At 46.8% G+C, this 21,488-nt stretch overlaps 1 protein-coding gene across 3 annotated transcripts; it reads right to left on the reverse strand.

The window, feature by feature from the left end:
• Nucleotides 1-3,499: 3,499 nt before the first annotated feature.
• On the reverse strand, nt 3,500-19,971 carry LOC117873010 (prolactin-releasing peptide receptor-like). 3 transcript variants are annotated; one of them, XM_034761962.1, is made up of 3 exons: nt 19,884-19,970; nt 17,579-18,487; nt 3,500-5,725 (listed from the first exon to the last, which is right to left on the reverse strand). In XM_034761962.1, the coding sequence occupies exons 2-3, from the start codon at nt 17,995-17,997 to the stop codon at nt 5,092-5,094; spliced, it is 1,053 nt and encodes a 350-aa protein (XP_034617853.1). In that variant the 5' UTR covers nt 17,998-18,487; nt 19,884-19,970; the 3' UTR covers nt 3,500-5,091. The 3 variants fall into 3 exon arrangements, with proteins under 3 accessions (XP_034617853.1, XP_034617854.1, XP_034617852.1); XM_034761963.1 differs by lacking the exon at nt 19,884-19,970 and adding an exon at nt 19,474-19,648; XM_034761961.1 differs by having other exon boundaries at nt 3,501-5,725; nt 17,579-18,022; nt 19,884-19,971.
• Nucleotides 19,972-21,488: the final 1,517 nt, after the last annotated feature.

The raw sequence follows: 21,488 nt of genomic DNA on the forward strand, positions 1-21,488 counted from the left end.
AAGTAACAAACAGAATGGCAGAGAAACCCACAGGGTCTCCCTGGGATTTAGAAAAGGAGTAGAGTACAGCATCACAAAGGGCTGATGTCCCAGATGGGAGAGTAGGATGTAGCCATGTGAGTGCCTAAAGAACTGGCTTTCAAGAGAGTTTTTGAGTGAAATTCACCCAGTGCCAAGGGCCAGTTCAAGGTCTATGCACTATTTTCACTGGTTTAAGTGGTGTATAGGCCTCATGATGGGCCTTCTGGACAGGAGTAAAATTGCACCTGAGGAAGTATTGAGGGAAATTTGGAAGAGCTGCAGGGATCAGGAAGCCGGATATTGTTTGCTTTATACAGTGTATAGTTAGCTGGAACATGAAATGCACGAGGCAATGGAATTTGCTGATGATACAAAAGTAAGGAAGGCAGCAGTCAGTACAAATGAGGAGGGCAACACACATCCAAATGGGCTAACCACTAGAGACAGTGTCTTACGTGCACAGAGAAATGTTCATGCACACGGAGCCGCAGCACTGTCTGGAGAGATTTGATGCAGGATAAAACTTTAAACCCTTCAGTAAACAAAGCTTAAGAGTGGGAGGAAAAAAGGCAAGTGGATTTCTGGGCAATGGTTCTAGCAGAGCACAACAATAGCCTAGTGATGGATCCACATGTAAAATATTAGTACAGTATGTGAGCATTCCCTCCAGGTTGGGAGGCGAGTTAGGTGCTCCTGAGGTAGACAGTAATGAGGTAATAAGCTTCAACACAGGAGTGGATAAGACCTCCACTTTATGGTACTTCATGTGGAAAACCCAGGGTGCTTTAAGAGCTGCTGAAATAGAGAGACTGCAATATGGAGGTTTCAGAGTAGCAGCCGTGTTAGTCTGTATCCACAAAAAGAAGAACAGGAGTACTTGTGGCACCTTAGAGACTAACAAATTTATTAGAGCATAAGCTTTCGTGGACTACAGCCCACTTCTTCGGATGCAATATGGAGAACGGCTTCGGAAGGCAACATGTGACTCACAGCAATGAGCCTTTTTTATCCCCTTGCTCCCCAGCACTGGGTGCCTAGGTTTTTCTGAGAGAGAGAGAGAGAGAGTTGCAGTTGCCCTGATTTTCTCTAGCATGCTTTCAGCACTGAGCAGCCCAGCCACTCTCCCGCCTAGATTGCTACTGCTGTCACTGGGGTGTGAAAAACATTCAGAACCCCACCAACAGGCACCCCAGTGTGACAGGCAGTGCAATGAGGGGGCAGAGAGAGAACTCTCCAAAACCAAACCGGAGCTCAGGGAGGGCTGGTACCTTCGGAAGGAGATCCACTCTGTGTGCCTATTGAGTCTGAATGAGTCATGAAAACAACAAGGAGTCCAGTGGCACCTTAAAGACTAACAGATTTATTTGGGCATAAGCTTTCGTGGGTAAAAAATCCACTTCTTCAGCTGAATGGAGATGACTCCTTGCTGTTTTTGTGGATACCAACTAACACGGCTACCCCTCTGATAATGAGTCATGCGTTAAACTCCTCTCCCAGGCAATCAGAGCAGTGTTTACAAGAGGTCATTGAGATAAGGACGTGTGGGGGGGGGTTGCTATAAATTCATGTAGGGACCAGAAAAGAAAAACTGAACACGCACAAGAGAAAATCTGTGATGGTCAGTGAGGGCAGAGGGATGGGGAGCAGAAATGCCCCTTGTTGAGGGAAACAGGCAGAGCATGGGGTTGCTGTGGCACTAGGGGGAGGGAGCTCTATTCCCTCCTGCAGCTATCTCAGTCTCTTTGGAGCTCAGGAACTGAGAAAGCCCACAGCCGCTCCATATCTATCATTGGAATTTATTAAGCAACAAAATGAGTTTCAAGGGGGAGTGATTGCTTTGATGTTCTGTCAGATCTTCCTCCTCCTGCATCCTGTTCTCTGCAAGGATTTGCAGAAGAAAGAAAGTGGGACAGATCCTGCCAGGTGGAAAGCCCCTTGTGAGAGGTTCTGAGCACCTCGCTTGATGTGAGCGGGAGCTGAAGATGCTCAGCACCACTCAGAGGCCAGCAGCACCTCACAGGATGGGGCCATGGGAGAGCTGAGTGGGACCCTCTCCTGCTAAGCTCTGGAGATGGGCTCCAGCATTTCCTGCTTCCTGATAAAGGAGGCACATTCCTCTTTTCCGAGGCTGCAGTTCCTCTGGCGCTTGTTTCCTTTTAAGAATAAATTCCCTTCTCCTATCCCGAGACTGTTTAAAATACACCCCAGGGAGAATGACTGGCTTTCAGGAGTTACTCTGACATTTTCAAGCAAAATGATTTATTGATGCATTTTTAAACAATTCTTTGCCAAAAAAAAAGAGCCGCACTGAATTCTCCACAAAGAACTCTGCCCTTCTCCATTCTCTGCTGCTCAGACTTAGAATTTCTTCTGCTTCTTTTCCTCCCTCCCTCCTCTTTCTTCTGCTTCCTCCTCCTTCTCATAAATGGGAAATGAAGTATGTAAGAAACACATTGATTCTGCTGCATCCTTGCCAGTATCCTACAGGCTGGCAAAAGCCTGGAAGGAATTTGGTCTGTCCAAATCGTGACTGACACTGAGATCCACGCAGGCATCTTGTCAGGGTCCTATGGGCCACATCAACTCTGCATATGCATTTATCAAACCAAAATACATGCATACAGTGTAGCCACCGCATTGGCTTGGCTTTGTCACATCAAAGCAGTAGAAATCTGCATCTGATCTCCCCAGCCTTCACCCTGAAGTTACACAGAGTGGGGCAACAAGGGGTCGCATTTTGGGACCCTACAGAACACAATCTGGGCAGTCCCCCTAAGGGTGCTGCTACTGAGCTCCCACTGGGCCTGGCGTTGCAGGGGCTAACGTGGAGTCCCTCAACAGGGAGCTCTCTGAGGTCAGTGTATGTCTTTTATGGGTGGTAGGTGATTAGCTGTTAGGTAGCTGGGTGACTGGGCAGATTCACAGTGCCCTTTGGCTGGGTGACACGAGTGTCAGCCTGCTGCAGCCCTTTGTCAAAGGGGATTATCAGGGCTGATTCCAGAAAGGAGAGAGGCCACAACGTAACATCACAAAATCCCCATGGTACCAATGTACCTCCCTGCCCCAAAATCCTGTAGCTGCACTAAGGCCTGGAGAGAGGCAATGGGGTGAAGTAGTGAAACCCTTTCCAGGCCAGCTTCTGAATGTGGCTAGTAGCAGAGAGAAGGTGGGAAATCCAGGTCCAGGACCCCTCACTGGGCCCTGGGCTAAAGGCACAGGAAGAGGAGGGGGAAAGAGGGAGAAGGAAATGGAACAGGGACTACATAAGAGGCTTTTCACCCACCCAGCATCTCCTTCCTCACTCACTGCATAGACATTTCCCCATGGCTGAACACTCATATCCCAATGTTGGTTGGGCACGTAACCCTCCTGTGAGATAGGGAAGTCTTATTAGCCACATCTGAGGCCCAGAGAGGTGCAGTGACTAGGCCAAGGCCACAGAGTAGCAAAGCTGGGAACAGAACCCAGGAGTCCTGACTGTTAGTCCTGTTCTATAGCCATTGGGAAACATCCTCCCCTTCCTCCCATATCCAGATCCACTGATGTCTGGATGAAAACAGACCTCTCTTTGATGGAGTCATCATGAGAAAAAAGAATCTCAAGTCTCTGGTACTGCTTTATTAGGCATCAAACACATCGCTCAGCGAACAGCAGGTGAGGGATGAAATCATTAGAATCATGTCAGTTACACGTCACTAGGATCTCACTCACTGCAGTTCTTTTCCCAGCAGGCATCAGGGCTGCAGCATCTGCACTTTGGAAAAGAAAATCGCCTCTAAGCTCAGCATTTGAGAGAGGAATCTTGAAGTTATTCCTTTATATATTTTGTACTATTACAACAAACCTCATTCTGAGATATGCAAGAAAGAAAGAAAGAGTTTTGTATTAGACACAGGAATGCTTTGACAAGGTTACATTGCAACCCCAAACACTGGTGCATATACTTCACTGTCCCAAGCTTCTGTTTGACTTAAGCAGCCCCTCCCATGGCCAAACAAATCATTCTTCTGTTAAAAATAAAAAATAAAATAATAAAAAGAAAGAGAGAAAGAAAGAAAGAAAACTATGCACAATAAGTCAGCCTTTCACGCCCGCTGAATGGAGGAGCAGTTCCTATTTAACTCAATCGGGAGAGGTGGGGGTTGTGCACCCATATATGAAGGGCTGAATATGGTGCAGTATTTGTTCACATATACCCACCCTCCCATCACCATTAGACACAAATCCACTTTTCCCCAGGCTATTGCCCTGAAGTCATGCTGCTTTGTGCTGTGATAGTGTCATATCCAACAAGGCAAGCAGGCTGTACAAACATAGGAACTGCCAGACTGGACCAGACCTGAGATCCAGCTAGTCCACAATCTTGTCTGCCACAGTGGACAATACTAGACGCTTCTGAGGAAAGTGTAAACCCCCACAATGGACAGTTATGTAGTACAGTCCCCCTGGGAAAATGTCTTCCTGACCCTCTGCAGTTAGTGCTTGGCTTACGCATGACGGTGTGTATCCCTTTGATATTTTGGTCCTGTCTAGTGTTGTGGGTATCCTTATTCTGAAATCTCCTATGTTCTGTACCTCAAAGATCCCTTGTGATGGTGCGTTCCCCAGACTGATCGTGCTCTGGGTTAAAAAGCACTTCTGCTTCTTAAAGTTCAGTTCTTGGACGGGTGACATCTGGGGACCATGCAGATGTGGGAGATACCCTGTGCTCTTTCCTCTGAGTGAGTACTGAGCTTCATCACGTTCTAAAGGACATGATACTGCTGGAGCACATGAGGCAGAAATCTGAGGATCCCATGATTTGCACACATTAAAGACCGGGTGGCACTTTTTGCAAGAGCTAGGGAACATTCTACTTCTGTAATTTAAAATCCCAAACTCCCATTGCAATACAGCATCATTCACTTCACGTCCCGGAACTCTGGTGCAATGTGATTGGCTGCTGTTAAACACTTAAATAGTCATAGCCTTCCACCTGCGAGGAGCTGATTCTTGTGTGTATCAGTTTGGGATGCAAAGGGTGAGAGGAATGCGAGACCGTCAGAAAGCAGAGAATCCAGGTTCCGGGCCTCAGAGCATCACACTCACAGCTACGCAGTTGTTAGTGGGGATGATTTTCTGCTTGAAGGTGAACATCTTCTTCAGCTCACTGCGGAAGCGGTCATGCAACCAGGCGTAGAGGAAGGGGTTGCAGCAGGAGGAGCTCATGGCGAACCAGTGGCAGAGCAGCTGGATGAGCAGGAAGTAGTGCTTGTTGATGAGATTGATGTCTATGTCACGAATTATGTTGAAGACGTGGATGGGGAGCCAGCAGATCCCAAAAGCAGCCACCACCAGCACGATGAGGCGGAAGATCTTCCTCTTCCTCACCCGGTCGAACTCTGCCTGGCTTTGTGTTGGGTGACCGGGCACCACACGGTTCTTCAGCTTGACTGTGATACAGATGTACGAGAGGGAGACAGCTGAGAGGGGCAGGATGTAGGTGATGATCAGGGTGCTATAGGCATAGGCCAGGCGCTCCTTCTCCTCCTCCATCCAGAACTCCTCGCAGATGGCAAAGCCCTCCTTCTGGAACTCCACGTGATACGTGTGGGCGATGGCAGGGGCCACCAGTGCACAGGACAGCAACCAGATTCCACCCACCACATACACACAGGTGGTGACTGAGATGCGCTTCTTCAGCGGGTGCACCGTGGCATAGTACCTGGAAAGAGAGGGAGAGGGAATGAGTGTGGGTGCTTTCTCTTAAATGGCGTTATCCCTGTAGCTCATGTATCTCACCAGTCAGGGCGTGCTCCTGGCGTGTGTGCGTGTATCAAGACTCAAATAAGGCCTCAGCATGTATAGGAAGCATCTCACCCTGAGGGGTCATGAGGGGTCCTCTTGACTGAGCTGGGGGAGGAGTCAAGCTGAGCTCACATTGCTTTTTGAAGAACTTATTGTTTGCACTGAACCTGACAGACATTGAAACTAGCGTTTGGGTCCATGGGTAGAGGATGGTGGAGCTGGAGCAGTAAACAAATGCGCCAGTGACCAACTGCATGAACAGAGTGGTCACTACCAGCTACACAGCCCCCTGCCGAGCTGCCAGAGGGTGAGACTCCTCCACAATGATATATACTGAGTAACGGTTACCTAAATTAGCCGCTAGAGACCGTTTTACATTAACTGCACATGTTCGGCTGCTGTCCTTGTGTTCATGTATTTACAACAGTGGAGATGCTGTTTTAACTGCACTCTCTCTCTGCCCCACCTTTGAAAGCTATAACTGCTCTTCAGGGCCGGCTTTAGGCCGATTCCCCCGCCTAAGAGGGCCCCTCGCCCAGCCGGAGCACGGTAAGCTCCGCTACCCCGGCCGGAGCCCCGCAACCCCGGCCAGAGCGCGGCAACTTCGCGGCCCCGCAACCCCGGCCGGAGTGCAGCAAGCCCCGCGACCCCGATCCCCCGGCCGGAGCGCGGCAAGCCCCGCGGCCCCGCTACCCCGGCCGGAGCGTGGCAAGCCCCGCGGCCCCGATCCCCCAGCCTGAGCGCGGCAAATCCCCCGGCCCAGCTCCCCCGGCCGGAGCGCGGGAAGTCCCGCGTCCCCGCTCCCCCGGCCGGAGCGCGGCAAAGTGCTCTTCATTTTCATCCAAGCCCCGGTCCAGGTGTTTCAGTGTCAGGATGGGGTTGAAGTTTCTCCGCAGAGGGCTAAACCCCTCTCCAAGCAGACAGCTAGTGCTATGCATCCCTGAAATCCTCCGGATACGGCTCAAGTGGGCGCCACAGGGTGCCTAGGGCTTGTGCTGGCTCCTCTGCACAGGACGGTGCTTCACCCACAATTAATGCACAGGGAATCCACTCTGTAAGAGAACAAAGAACGCTGCCCCCTACTGAACTGTGGAGTCACTGATGGAAAGATCTCATCTGCTGGTGACTACTACAGAGGACTATCTTTCGGTGTATGGTTTCAGAGGCACAGCTCCCATCATTGTTAATGAATCCTGGGGCGCTGTACCACAAAGTTATGTCTACTGTATATTTGATCAGCTTCATCGACATTACCTGGGTTGGAGGAATGACAGAGGAAAAGGAAAGGCCAGACAGTATAGGATACAGGTATCAAAGGGTACAGAGATGCCCAGGTGGTTTCTCCTATTTACCTCATCCCAGGATACAAGAACAAAAGGGCACTTGCTGAAATTAGAAGGTTAAACATTAAATTACATTTTAAAAAGCATCAAGTTTCTACACTGATGAAAGGAGAGAGTAGTTCATACATTCTGTAGTTAACCTTTGGAACTCACCATCACAGTATATAACTGAGGCAAAGAGTGAGTGCAGTAAGAACAGAATCTGCCAGTTGCACTAGCTAAGGTAAAATTACAAGGACTATCAACCAGGTTTCAGGGTCTAAAGTGATGACTTGATGGTGTAATAAAGCCATTTCCTGCCATAATCAGGGCTGGCGCAACCCATTAGGCGACCTAGGCAGTCGCCTAGGGCACTACAATTTGGGGGGCGGCGACCGCGGCGGTATTTCGGCAGCGGGACCTTCTGCCACCTCTGTGGGGGGCGGCAGTTTGGGGCGGGACGTTCCGCCGCCTAGGGCGGCAGAAAAGCTGGCAGCGCTCCTGGCCATAATGTATATATATAGTACTGCTCAGTTGGGGAGAACTACATCTCCTGACGCATCCAGCACTGACAACCATCAGAGACAAGCTATCAGACTCAGTGGGCCCTTGCTCTGTTCTAGTCCTACACTAGTGCCACTAGTTACAATCCCTAAAGCTTCCGGTAGTCCTTAATCGATACAACTCCACATAACCAAGGGGAATCAGCAGCCATCAGCTCAGCAGCAGCAGCAAATTCCAGGGCCGAGCACAAAAGCTACAAAAGAGGTTTTCCCCTCAGTTGCAAAGCTGTCATTTTCGAGTTAGTCAAACATTTAATGGCTGCTTTTTCTTATTTCACTAACATTACATTTCTATTGCATTAAATTAAGCAAAAAGGCCTCACGTGAGGTGCCAAATCTGCAGGAAATGATACCCTTCCAGCGCAGAAAAGCCTCTAGTCCCTAAGAGCTGTAATTATCCCAGCAGAGACACAGGCACAGAATTAACCCCTAGGAACAGCTTTTATCGTGGAAGAATGAAATAATAGAGGCTTTTATTTTCCCCATCCTGAGGCCTTGTGTTAAACAGTGGGTGCCTTCAGTTGTCTCCAGAAACACCCGGCCTATCAGAAGGCTCCTGATCAACCTCCCAAGCAGCCCTTTGTATGAAGTTACTCTGAATTATACTTGGGAGCTTCAGGCAGCATTTTTAAAAAGACTAAAAACAAAAAAAATCACCTAATTAATCTCTTTTCTCCTCCTTCACTCTGTGCATTGTATTCATTTCCTCACTATTTCTTATGATCAAAGACTCGTAAGAGCTAAGCCTCCTGCCAGCCATTTTAAGTGAGTAAAATGTGGTTTTATGTAGCACCTTTCACATACTGGGTGTTCTACCTTCAGCACTAACTCACACTCAGCTCTCCCCCTCAACCCTCTGACTGTCTGTCTATGTAGGTATCCGTACCTCTCTCTTCACCTTGATGTTTGAACCTATGTAACTGATTGACATTCACATCCAGGAAAAAGCAACAGAGAGTCCTGTGGCACCTTTAAGACTAACAGATGTATTGGAGCATAAGCTTTCATGGGTGAATGCCCACTTCGTCGGATGCAAGGAAAGCAGCTCTATTCAGGATAGCCCTTAAGCATGTGCTGAACTTTAAACGTGCTTAAGTCCTATTGAAGTCAATGAGACTTAAGCCCGTGCTCAAATTTCAGCACATGGTTATGTGGTGTCTTGTTTCAGGGCCAGATAAGGTGACCAGATAGCAAGGGTGAAAAATCAGGACGGGGTGGGGGAGAGACGAGAATAGGCACCTATATAAGAAAAAGGCCCAAATATCAGGACTGTCCCTATAAAATTGGGACATTTGGTCACCCTGGGGCCAGAGAGAATTTTGGTTGAAATTATCTAGCTGTGTCCCAGCCTACATTCCAGCTAGTAATAAATGCCCCAGTTAGATATTATTCAAATTATCTCTATTTTTATTATGACCTTCTTATCCCTTTACTTGTATTTTATAATTAGATTGCACAAAACATTCAAGATTATAATGGAAAATAGGGACTGGAAAGGAGCATCTGAAATTAAACAAACCTTCAGCAGAAGAAGTTTGCATAGCAATTGAACTGATTTCTCTGACATGAACCTCCCAAAACCAGGATTCTGATCAATCTGTGCTATCATATGAATGGGATAGCCGTATACAGGGCTAAATTCAGGCTGGACCTAGGCTTATAAAAGATGTGTGCTCCCGCTTAACTTTACACACGAGTAGCTCATTGAGATGAAGCACACGCCTGTCTTTGCAGGATCAGAGCCTTACTCCTGATTTCCTTCTCAGGGGTGCAAGGGAATTCCTTAATTCTAGTATAAATGGGACCTTTGAACTAAACATTACCTGACCATTGCATTGCATTGGCAAAGGTGATACTTTGAAACAAAATTTGAAGGTTCTGTGACTTGCCCCATTCACAGAGTAAATATTTTAAGGCCATTTCATTCTGGATGCTGTTGGGCTGCGATATGACCGTTTCTCACAGAACGTATATATCTCTTTAGGGATGTAAGGGTGAGAAATTCCTGCACCACCTAAGTCCTACTTATTTTGAGGACTCATGTGGAACTGGGGTGGTGAATAGGCTGTGTGCTGCCTCTTTGCACACAGGAGAATGTCATCCTATCTGAAAGAGTCCCTTGGAAAAGGGCAGCTAAGTGTTCTAGCTAAATCCTTCTGATCTGCTATAATTTCCTAACCAAACCTTTGAATTTAAGGGTACTGACCAGTTTCGTAATTCCTGGGAAGGTGCCAGAACTCCAAAGACTGGATGGAGAAAAATTAACACAGAGGCCTGGTTTGATTGAATAATATGAGCCTGATTCACCACTCCACTCCATTAGCTTCACCCTGGCATGACTCATTTGGAGTTAGTGAAGTGACACTGGCATGAAACATGTATAAGAGAGTGGTGAATCAGGCTTTATGTTGATAAATAATATGCAGCCAAGAAGACTTATGGTGATGGGAGCTTGAGAAACATCTAAGATGACAGACAGAAACAGAGAGATATTTTCAGTAATGACATTTTCCATTCCAAGCTAGTGGTGCCTTCTGTACCTTGCAATGTACCACAGAATCACCCACTAATGCTGCTTTAGGGAAGGAAAGGGAGTAGTTAAAAGTAGGGCTCCCTGAACATGTAGCCCTAAGTGTGCAGTTATAAAGGGGGTTATGAATGCTGCAGCTCCTTTTGTCTAGATTCTTCTTGAACATGGAGGAACAGCCCAACACTAAATGCAAAGAGAGTTACAGAAATTCAAGATGGGAAAGCCTTACTGGGACATAACTAGTCCAGCCCCCCCATCAGAAAATGCAGGATCAGACCAAACAGCACAGTTACCAAGTATATTTAAGTCTCACGTAACCAGATTTCCAACACCCCCCTTGGCAGGTCATCCTACATCCTAAGAGATCTCACTGTCAGAAAAACTTCAAAAACAGACTCCAAAGAGAGACTGGTGAGCTAGAATTGATATGCAAACTAGACACAATCAACTCCGGTTTGAATAAGGACTGGGAATGGCTGAGCCATTACAAACATTGACTCTATCTCCCCTTGTAAGTACTCTCACACTTATTATCAAACTGTCTGTACTCGGCTAGCTTGATTATCACTTCAAAAGTTTTTTTTCTCTTAATTAATTGGCCTCTCAGAGTTGGTAAGACAACTCCCACCTGTTTATGCTCTCTGTATGTGTGTATATATATCTCCTCAATATATGTTCCATTCTATATGCATCCGAAGAAGTGGGCTGTAGTCCACGAAAGCTTATGCTCTAATAAATTTGTTAGTCTCTAAGGTGCCACAAGTACTCCTGTTCTTCTTTTTGCGGATACAGACTAACACGGCTGTTACTCTGAAATCTCACTGTCAGAAAGTTCTTTCCTGCTAGTCCAGCCTAAATCTTCCCTTTGTTCGTCTAATCTGCTTTGCCTCTGTTGCACCTGTTTTGTTCTGCCAGCATCTGAGTCATGTTTGCATTAAAAATGCTCCTTGTATCTGGGGCTTAGTTTTGGAATCCGCCTATTTCTTTCCATTCCCCACTGGGACTGCAGCCTTCCCTACAAAAGTGATATCGCCATGGAAACACAATGTTCCAAAGCCCAAAAAAACAAGCCCCAACCCAGATCCCATGTCTGTCTCCGTTTAGGAAGGGATCGTGCCTGCCATTTGGGGGTCAGAACAATTTGTCTGGTGCAGATTCGTATGGCAAGGTATTAATAACCTGGAACTTGCAGAAATGATACCTAGTGCTCTACAGAACCAGCAGTCAAGGACATCATTATTTAGTGGCACTGAAATCGGAACAAGAGCAGTAGAAAGTTCACTGCCAAACTAAACACACACATTTCCAGTCCCATGCTGGCTGCTTAGCCCTCCTGGTCAGGTGAAGGGATGTGAAATTAGCTTATTTTGCAACACAGCTGGCTACAAGTTGCAAGCATGGGGAACACTTTATGATTTCTGCCTATAGGGAAAGAAGCATGGGGCACAAATATGCCTCACACAAAGAGAAGGAGATTGAGTAGCATATTCCTGTTGTGTTTGCTTCACAATTTGGAATCTTCTGGCGTGATGACACTGGTTTAATCTTCACCGTACCATGGCATTTCTCCAGCCCTGATGAGTGCCAAAGCCACAGGACTTCAATACAAAGTGCAGAAGGAGGAAAGGAAATGGAATTGCTATTTGCAGTGATCTAGGCTCTGTCATTGGATCAATCTGTCACACCCAGTGTTTGCAGCAGCTCCAAGAAAGTAAGAAGCTTGGTACTGGATTTACAAAGTCTTGTCTGGGCACAGTAGAGATGTTTGATCATGTCACTATCATGCCATAAGCCGCACTGTCACATAGACTTCCCACTTTTACAGCAAGCAACAGCACTGAGGGAAAAGACACCTTGTAATACAGAGTTTGATGTATGTGTAGTGGGCTCTGCAGTGACTTCATGTCAATGCCCTCAATAACAAGCTCTTCTCCCAACCAGGTCAGAAGCTTGCTACAGCCCAAACCAAAGACAACAGAAAAGAACAAAAGATTATGGTTCAAATCCCAGTCCTGGCACAAGGGAAAATGGGCTGTTTCTTTCTCATCCTAGATCCTAGTTGTACCCATATAGCTATAGTGCACAGCTGGTATTTTCTGCTCAACAGAAACCTGGTGCTGGAAAAGCAGTGGGTGCTCAGCTCAGCAATGAGGTGCAGTGACAGAGCTGGGTGTGTGGGGAGTGGGTCAGGATTGAGCTTCTCTCCTGAATGAGTCTCTATTTGCCAGGCAGTGGACTGGAGAGCTGTGCAAAGAGCGGGTTAGCAAATAGTGAATGAACACATCACGGGGAAGCATGGAGATACTGCCTGGCTTTCTCCTGAGACTAGTCTTGTTGCATCCCTCTGAGGAGGATTAACTTCCATTTGCCCTGATGCCTGCTTTATAATCTCCTTGTTGATACGATCAGTTATTACTGCTGTTTGTGTAGTGTAGACAATGTGCTCAGCACCGTATGAGACACACAGAGGAGGACATATGTATAGTCTCCTGTGCGTACACACAGTTGAATAAACATGCCAGAGATTATTCAGTGAATGTAAAAATCTCAGGCCAGATCCTCAGCTGGTATAAATTGACCTAACTCCACTGATTTCACTGGAGCGACATGGATTACAGCAGCCGAGGCTCTGGTCCTAACTGTCTCACTTTAAGAGGAAATCTACGCCATAGAAAAGGCGTGTTCTTAACTTGGGTTAGCTAATGTGAGCTGAAGTAGCAGTGAAGACACAGCAACTCGGCTTTTACCTTGGGTTAGCAGCTCGAGTGGAAGCCTATAGCAGGGGTAGGCAACCTATGGCACGCGTGCGAGCTGATTTTCAGTGGCACTCACACTGCCCGGGTCCTGGCCACCAGTCCGGGGGGCTCTGCATTTTAATTTAATTTTGAATGAAACTTCTTAAACATCTTAAAAAACCTTATTTAATTTACATACAATAGTTTAGTTATATATTATAGACTTATAGAAAGAGACCTTCTAAAAATGTTAAAATGTATGACTGGCACACGAAACCTTAAATTAGAGTGAATAAATGAAGACTTGGCACACTGCTTCTGAAAGGTTGTCAACCCCTGGCCTATAGGGTTGAACTTGTGCTGCTAACTCGAGTTGCAGTGTCTTCACTGTTATTATAACCTGAGTTAGCTAAGGCAAGTTACGACCATAACCTTTATTTGCAGTGTAGACATACCCAACGTTACTCTCTCCAGTTGGTCTTTTCACTGCAGCAGCACAGACCTGTTCTTTTCCAGTGTGGGCATGAGGCACTACTCCACTGTCAGTCAGTCTGTAACACCGAGTCTGGGGGCCCTTTCACTTACACTAGTGTCACTCCTCTGATGGCAGTGAAGTTACTGAAGATCTACAGTGGTATAAATATGGATTGGTTTTCCTTTGACACCCATCACCACCTCACATACCTTAATGAACAGTCTTACGACGTCCCTTTGGGGGAACAAAGTGTTGTTACTTCCTTTTACAGAGGGGAAACCGAGGCACAGGCAGAGTAAGTGACTTGCCTCAGGTGACACACAGAATTGCAGCAGAGCCAGAACTGCAGCCAGATCTCCTAATTCTCAGTCCTATGACTTAAACCCAAGCCCCTCCTACTACAGTGAACTACGAAAAGGAGCAATCCTGCACCGTGCAGCGGAAGCTGGACCTACTAGGCTATTGGCAACTCTAGTTTCTAGGGTTATGTACTAGAATTCAGAGCAATAGAAGCTGTCATCTGCAGGAGATGATGCTCTGAGTTGTTCAGATGTTCAGTCTTTGGTGGCCTGGATGTGCACTAGTGCTAGATTTGATGCTGAATGACCGCTAGCACTGTGTTTGGTGTGGCAGATTCTCATGGGAAGTCTGCCTGGGAACTGTCAGGAGTGAGAGCTGATTTGCTTTAGTGAGCAGAAAACATCTGAAGAGCTGGATGGCTGACATTTATTAATCTTGCCCTGAGGGGACTCCAGACAGCATGGATTGTAAGTGAGGTAATTGACAGGCACCAAAAGAAAAGCACTTGAAAATGAAGAGAAGCCTCAAGAAATTGAGCTGGGTTAGAAGAAAGTGACCAATGGGAATCTAATTCCAGGTGCTTGCTTCATCTGGGCTTGATTGTGCTACTCAATGCCTCTCAAGATCAAGCTATTAGAGAGCAAGAAACAACTGACCCAACCTAGGGCCGAAGCCTGAGGTTCTTACTCAGTCCTCATACAGGCAAGCCTCCCATTAACTTCTGTGGGAGTAAAAACTGAGGAAGGGCCTGTGAATTTGGTTTATACACATTAAGGGCCAGATTATCAAAAGTGCCCAGCAGCTCCCATAGCTCTCAATGGAAAACCCATCCACTTCCTTTAGATGCCTAAACAGGTGGTGACCTCTGCTGAAAATCTGGCCCTAATCAGGGCCAGCTCCAGGCACCAGATGAGAAAGCACGTGCCTGGGGCGGCACATTGTAAGGGGAGGCATTCCAGCCAATCTTGGGGCGGCCAGCCCAGCCCTGCAGGGGCATGGACCCCGGTCCGGGGCGGGCAGGAACTAGCGATCCCCACCGCTCATCGTGCCGCCAGGCTCCCCGGGACGTACCACTCCCTGGCGCCTGCACCGGCCTCCGCCTCCCGCGCTGCTCTGAGCCCGGCCCGGCCGAGCCGCCTTTAAAGGAGCGGCTGAGCCAGCACCTCCTGCAGCCCCCGGGCACCAGAAGGAGGGAGGGTTCTGCGGCAGCCCGGTGGGCACCGGAGGGAGGGAGGGAGGGTTCTGTGGCGGCCGGTGGGCAGCGGAGGCAGGGAGGGAGGGTTCTGCGGTGGCCCAGCAGGCAGCGGAGGCAGGGAGGGAAGGAGGAAGGGTTCTGCGGCAGCCCGGCGGGCAGCGGAGGCAGGGAGAGAGGGTTCTGTGGCGGCCCAGTGAGCAGTGGTGGCAGGGACGGTTCTGCGGCGGCCCGGCGGGCACCGGAGGGAGGGAGGGCTCTGCGGCAGCCAGACGGACAGCGGAGGGGCGGGCCCCACTGATCCCAGCGCCGTTTGCACTGTGCCGAGCCCCGCTGCAATGCGGGCCCCGCGCAGAGGTCGCAGACCCCAGCCAGCGCTACCTGTGTCGGCCCCCTCGGAGCCTGCCCAGCTGGGAGAGGCACCCCAAGGCTGGAGGGGGGAGCCCCTCTTTCTCAGATGTGAGCGGGCTGCAGCGCCTGGCTTCCCACGGGCGGAGGAAGCGGGCGGGTGCTGCCCTTCACCCCCCTGCGAGCCGCCTTGATTGCCCTCCACGCGCTCCCTGCGGCTGCCATTTTTTTCTTCTTTTTTTTGCTTCGGCAGTCCGGACGCCTTTTTTTTTTTGCCTGGGGTGGCAAAAAAGCTAAAGCCGGTCCTGGCCCTAATGGCCTGATCCTATGCAGTGCTGAGCACCCTTTAATCCCATCTTGTGGGAGAAGAAACCCGCAGTACTGGTCCAGATCCCTGTGGGCAAGAGTAGGTCCCTCCTTTTCACACCTGGGCGGTGGAGGGGAGAAAATAAGGAGCTTACTCCTTTTTGCAGCCTTCTTCAGGGAAACACAGCCCCGGAACACAGAGGAATGCAGGGGCTACTACTGAGTTGCTCCCCATTGGTTGCCCTGGTGTTACACAACTTTCAATCCCCCTTCCCAGCCTCGATCCCTAGAGCTTGGAGTCAGGCCAAGGAGGGGCCCTGAAGGAATGTATTGATCCTTTAAATGATCTCAGCGGGGTATACTGAGCCAATGGGGCTGCAAGTTAACATGTGTGAGCAGAACTGACCACGAGAACTGTAGGAAACAGCTGCAGCAAAGGAAATGGAGGGAAATAATAAGAGGGAGGGAAATTAATATTCATTCCGACTGAGACACAGGAACTCCCGGCTGTGTCTGTAATAATGTCTCTAGCACCTCTCATTCACGGATGCCCAAATGCTTTACAAACACTAAGCCTCTCACCCTGGATAGTGTATTCCCATTATACAAAACAACTTAGAATCAGATTTCCAGAAGAGCCCAGTTCCCACTTAGACACCTGTAAGTGGCCAGGCTTATCAAAGAGCTGAGAACTACAGCTGGTTGGAAGAACTTCAGTGGAACTGCCTTACAAAATGCAGTTGTCTCAAAATCAAAACCATGTTGTATGCACCAAAATTTGGTTTGGGGGGAACAAATCCCGGCAATGAAAACCAACCATTTTGATTTTGCATTTTTGAAACAACTTTTTGCTTTGAATTTCTTTTTATTTGTATTATATTATATATTATAACATAAAATAATAGAGTCAAAATTGACACCAAACATTTTGATTGCTCTGAAACTTTTTTTTTCTGGAATTTTCCTTCCTAGAGCATTTTGAAATTTGCAAGTTTTTTTCCGATTTGAAACGGAGCTAAGATTTAGACATCTCAGAATCCTTCTTGAAACAGAATTCCTGTCCTGGCATAGCTCTACTCAACATGCTGATGGCTGAGCTCTTTTAGTACCTGGACGTAAGTGTTGCAGAGGGAGCTGAGGGTTCTTTTAAAAATCTGTCTCCAGCTGTGGATGCTAAATGTTTGCAAATCTGTTCCTGAGCTCTACTGAAAGTCTGATCCTCTGACTTGCCCACAGTCTCTCACAAGTCAGTGACAGATCCTAGAGGTGTCAATAGGCACATTAGATAAACACCATTCAAATACATTAATAAAACGAAATCAATCAGTCCCTTCACCACCCTGTGCCTCAGTTTCTCCAATCTGTAAAATCATGACTATCCTCGTTAGGGTGCTGTAAGGGTTATCATATTAACATTTGTACATTTGAAGATGCAAAGTGTGATGTAAGGGAAAGTAATAAGATTTATGATTAATTACTGAAATAATTAAAATTTCAGTTCCCCCTCATCTCCAAAGTGATCCTTTTTCTGTGCAAAAACCTGGACATTTTTTACACTTGGAATTTCATTTTGCTGAAATTCATTTTTCACAGTGAATCACGCAAAACTGCAAAGCGTCACATGCTCCAATGCAATAAAAAGCCACCACTCGGCAAATACTTGTTTAATGAAAAGCTAAATTCTGCGGCTGCAAGATGGGCTGCAGTGAAATTGCAAAGATTTCTTAGTGAAATTTCATGAAAAGATTTTGCTATTTTGAGGCCAAAAAATTACTAAATAACTCCCTCGCCCACGTGAAAAAAAAAGGAAAATAATTATTTCCAAAGGCTAGGAACTACAAAAACCATGAGGAGTCCTTGTGGCACCTTAGAGACTAACAACTTTATTTGGGCATAAACTAAATGTGTTAGTCTCTAAGGTGCCACAAGGCCTCCTTGTTGTTTTTGCCTATACAGACTTAACACGGCTACCCCTCTGAAACCTAGGAACTACAGTTACCTGTCTACAGCAATAGCTGTGAGGGTGAAGACGGACACATAGACTGTCATAGGCTGCATCAGGAACACGAAGTAACACAAGAACTTCCCGAAGATCCAGCCCTGTGGGTTGAAGGCGTAGGCCAGGGTAAAAGGAACACACGTTGCACACATCAGCATATCTGAGAAAGCCAAGTTCCCGATGAAGAAGTTGGTGACATTGTGCATCTTTTTGGTCCTACAGATGACGTAGAGGAGAAGATAATTGCCAAAGATGCCGATCAGCACCACCAGGGTGTAGCAGGGGATGATGAGGGGCTTGAAGGACTGGATCAACTGGACTCCCGTAAACTGAGAGCTGGAATTGGAGCTGTTCTTGAGGATGATCTCGTTGATGCTGTCATTGGTCGGGAGCCTGTCCCAATTCCCAATTGGTTCCATGAGTCAAAGTCAACTGAGATGCAAGCTTAGACAAGAGCAGAAGGGGTCAGCATTAGTGACCTTAATTACAGGGTCATAACCATGACTCCATTCATTTGCAGTTCATGGACACAGTTAGCAACCCGTGTATGCACCATTTAATTGCCATTGAATCCTTCTGTGGGCATCTCTTTTGGTTGGAGCAGGAAACAATCCCTGAGAGGTAAAATGTGACCTGTTAACCTAATTCAGTCTCTCAGTTCCATCTATGTTTGAGTATCCCTGTGTGAACAGTTATTTATGACTGTCTATGTGCTGATACTCCTCTCTGTTCTGTAATTCACGGGTCACAGCCTGAGAGTTGAATTGAAATGTCAGTTCCCCTCAGTCCTGTCCCTTTAGCCTCCTCATAATCTGACTTCTTTGTCTCAAACTTCCTCAGAATATTTCCCCCTGTTTAATTTTCCTGGCTTGACTGGAAGGTCTGGGAAGGGTTTTGTTCTACAGATTCCTGGGAAAAAAAGATGGGAAAATGGAGGTTTAGAAGAAGAGGGATTCAGATAAACAGCTCTCCGCTGATAAAGGGGACAATTCCAAGAAGAGAGGGCCAGACCCCAAATTTAGGATTTGAAAGAAAGACAGAAATCGGTGGACATAGAATTAGATTCAGTCTTGGAATACAAATCCCTCCAAGTCACCCCCACCATTCATGTCCCTTCTTATCCTTGTCTGTCAGGGAGTTTTGGCTGGCCAGTCACAACCACAAGGACAGAGCACTCATGCTGGTGAAGTTGATGCCATGAGAACTTCTTCTGTACATCATTCAAGAGCGTATACAACTCATTTCCCCATAAGTAGGAGATAATGAACGGATTCCTGCTGTTATTCAGAATGAGTACACACAGGTGCATTCCACATCCAGCAGGTTTTATTATGTTCTTAAAATATATATTTTCCCACAAAGCATTGTGAGTTGCTGCTCAAATTATTTTTCAGTCTGACCTGAAAAACATTATTCTAGTGCCTAATCTCCCATTCGTCTATGGAAGAGGGTTAGTGAGCTTTTTAGTAAAGTAGCCCTTTTCTCCTTTCCTGAAACCCTTCATTTCTGTCTTTGTCAGTTCTGTAAACTCCTACGGCAAAGTCTTATCTAATTTAATAGAACAAAAATCACACACTTTCTATAGATATTTAGAAAACATCTTACAGGACTGAATAAATAATTCTATCCCTGCTTTCGAATTCTATAGGGTGGGTCAAAAAACCTATAGAAAGCTTAGCAGACTCTGTTAAATCTATATTTTTAGATTAATTTTTATTGAGCCCCGTTGGTTTTATCCTTATTCAACTGTATAGAACTTTTCCATACAGGGAGCATTTTGAGACACTGTTCATATGGAAGATGCTTTCAAAATAAACAATATATTATTAAAGGCAATTTCAAAGTATTATTTCTGTGGAATCAAAGCAAAGTAATACATTTTATATCACTCAAACCTTTCCATTCTGCTCCCAAATGAGCTTCCAAATGTGAACTGTAGAAAGAAGCTAGCTGTCTCAACAACACGATGAATGTAAAATCCTCCTGTACGTTATTTTGTATAGGAGTCCTTGCTTCTTCTGAAATGATATACTAAACAGCAAAATAATTCCATCTCAGCTGTCTACACTTTCAGTGCGCTCAGGGCATTTTTACAATGAGACACCAGTGGTCAGGAATTAAGTAACTTCTACAATGCAGTAGCATCTAACTACAGAACCATTCCAACCGGGTAGGTACATTTCTTGCTCACTAGTTGGTTATGCATACAGTACATTTAAAAGAAAAAGAAAAATCTGCTTCTCCATTTGGGCTGAATATTCCATCTGTAAGTGCAAACAACAGAACTATTGCATTCTCTACTGACCTGGTGCAGAGGAAAGTCAGGGTGGAAAGGCACTCAGGAACTGTGTTAATTCCAGGAGGGGTTTGTGTGTCAGAGAGAGGAAGAGAATTCAGACTGCTCTCTGATCCTTTGAGGCTCTGTATTCCAACTATGCTCATAGCTGTGTGCTGAACTTACGGAGATCCATGCTTCCAACCCTCTCACTCCCCCCACTGGCTGCTGCCTCTCTCTGCTCCTTCCTGTAACCGCAATGAGGATAGCAAGCTTGATTCTCTTCTGGCACAACTGTCAAATTAACAGTAACTTCTTTGAAGCCGGAGGAGGAGAAAATTCCAGGCTGGAGCCCTCAGCCCAGAGATGTCAAAGGCCCTTTTTGCTTACATCTCAATGGCCCTTCTCTACAGTCCTTAATTTGTGCTAGGGCTCACCAGGGCTGAGCCCCAGTACCTTGAGGCTTGGCAGTTCGTAGCCCCAGCATCTCTGGGCTTGGCAGTTCGTAGCCCCAGCATCTCTGGGCTTGGCAGTTTGTAGCCCCAGCATCTCTGGGCTTGGCAGTTCGTAGCCCCAGCATCTCTGGGCTTGCCACATCAGTTTTGAAAGTAAAAATTACTTGAGCCCCAGCACCTGATTGCTTGAGGCCTGGACCTTTGTCATTATAAATTAAGCACTGCTTCTCTGTGATATTTATGAAAGAACAGTGAAGTGCTGAACAAGCTCCAGGTGGAAAGTCAAAGGTTGAAAGTGCAGCTAAGAGACAACCCCTGTTTCTAGACGGTATTGTAACCTTTGGCGGCATAGTTCAAAGCCCTCATCAGTCCAATACAAGCCGATAAAATAAGTACAACTGATGTTTAATCTCACTGGCATGCGCTTTTTGCAAGAGTCAGAGTGTTAAATCCAGCTATCATGTTCCACCCAAGAGGTGGCTACATTTCAGCAGTGGATGAAAGGATCCCTGTGTACGAGGATTCTTTGGGAGGAACAATGTTATCCAGTTGGTGATCCCTCGAGGTCAAGGATGATCTTTCACAGCTTTTATTTTTCATGGGTCCTTTCGTGGCTGAGGAGTCCGATCCTTGAGCCACAGGCTCGTTGGCAGACATTGCAGGTGGTGATGGAAGACAGGGTTGGGCCGTAATTGCTGCGTGATAGTTGTCAGTCCTTCCTTTTCTGATGTTTTTCTGCAACAAGGACAAGGCGATTTTCCTCATAAGTGGACGTTCCCTCTCTGACAAGACTTTGCCAGTTATCCCTATCCTGGGCTGCTGTCTCCCAGTGTGTGGTGTCGATGCTACATCTCTTGATGTTTATCTTGAGAGTGTCTTTAAAGTGTTTCTTTTGGCCTCCCCGTTTCCTTTCTCCTTTGGTGAGTTGGGCGTACAGCAGTTGTTGTGGTAAGCGTATGTCAGGCATGCGCACACAGTGCCCGCTCCACCTCAGCTGGTGCTGGATAATCATGCCCTCAACACTGAAGAGGTTTGCTTCTGTGAGGACACTGCCTCTTTATAATAACTATTTTCTTACAATGCATCTCCTTTTCCATTGCTTGTTTAATTCAGGGGTATTCATTAACAGCTGTTTGAATTCCTGATCAACAAAGCTAAAGAGACTACAGAACCTTCTACT

Source organism: Trachemys scripta, chromosome 2 (genome assembly GCF_013100865.1).
Source record: "Trachemys scripta elegans isolate TJP31775 chromosome 2, CAS_Tse_1.0, whole genome shotgun sequence".
Lineage (NCBI taxonomy): Eukaryota > Metazoa > Chordata > Testudines > Emydidae > Trachemys > Trachemys scripta.

What these genes read in the sequence shown, in the direction of transcription:
- LOC117873010 (XM_034761962.1), bottom strand. Translation starts at nt 17,997, where the DNA reads ATGGAACCAATTGGGAATTGGGACAGGCTCCCGACCAATGACAGCATC. An exon ending in ACAGCTATTGCTGTAGACAG is followed by an intron (nt 5,726 to 17,578) that starts GTAACTGTAGTT and finishes CTCTCTTTCCAG; the next exon opens with GTACTATGCCACGGTGCACC.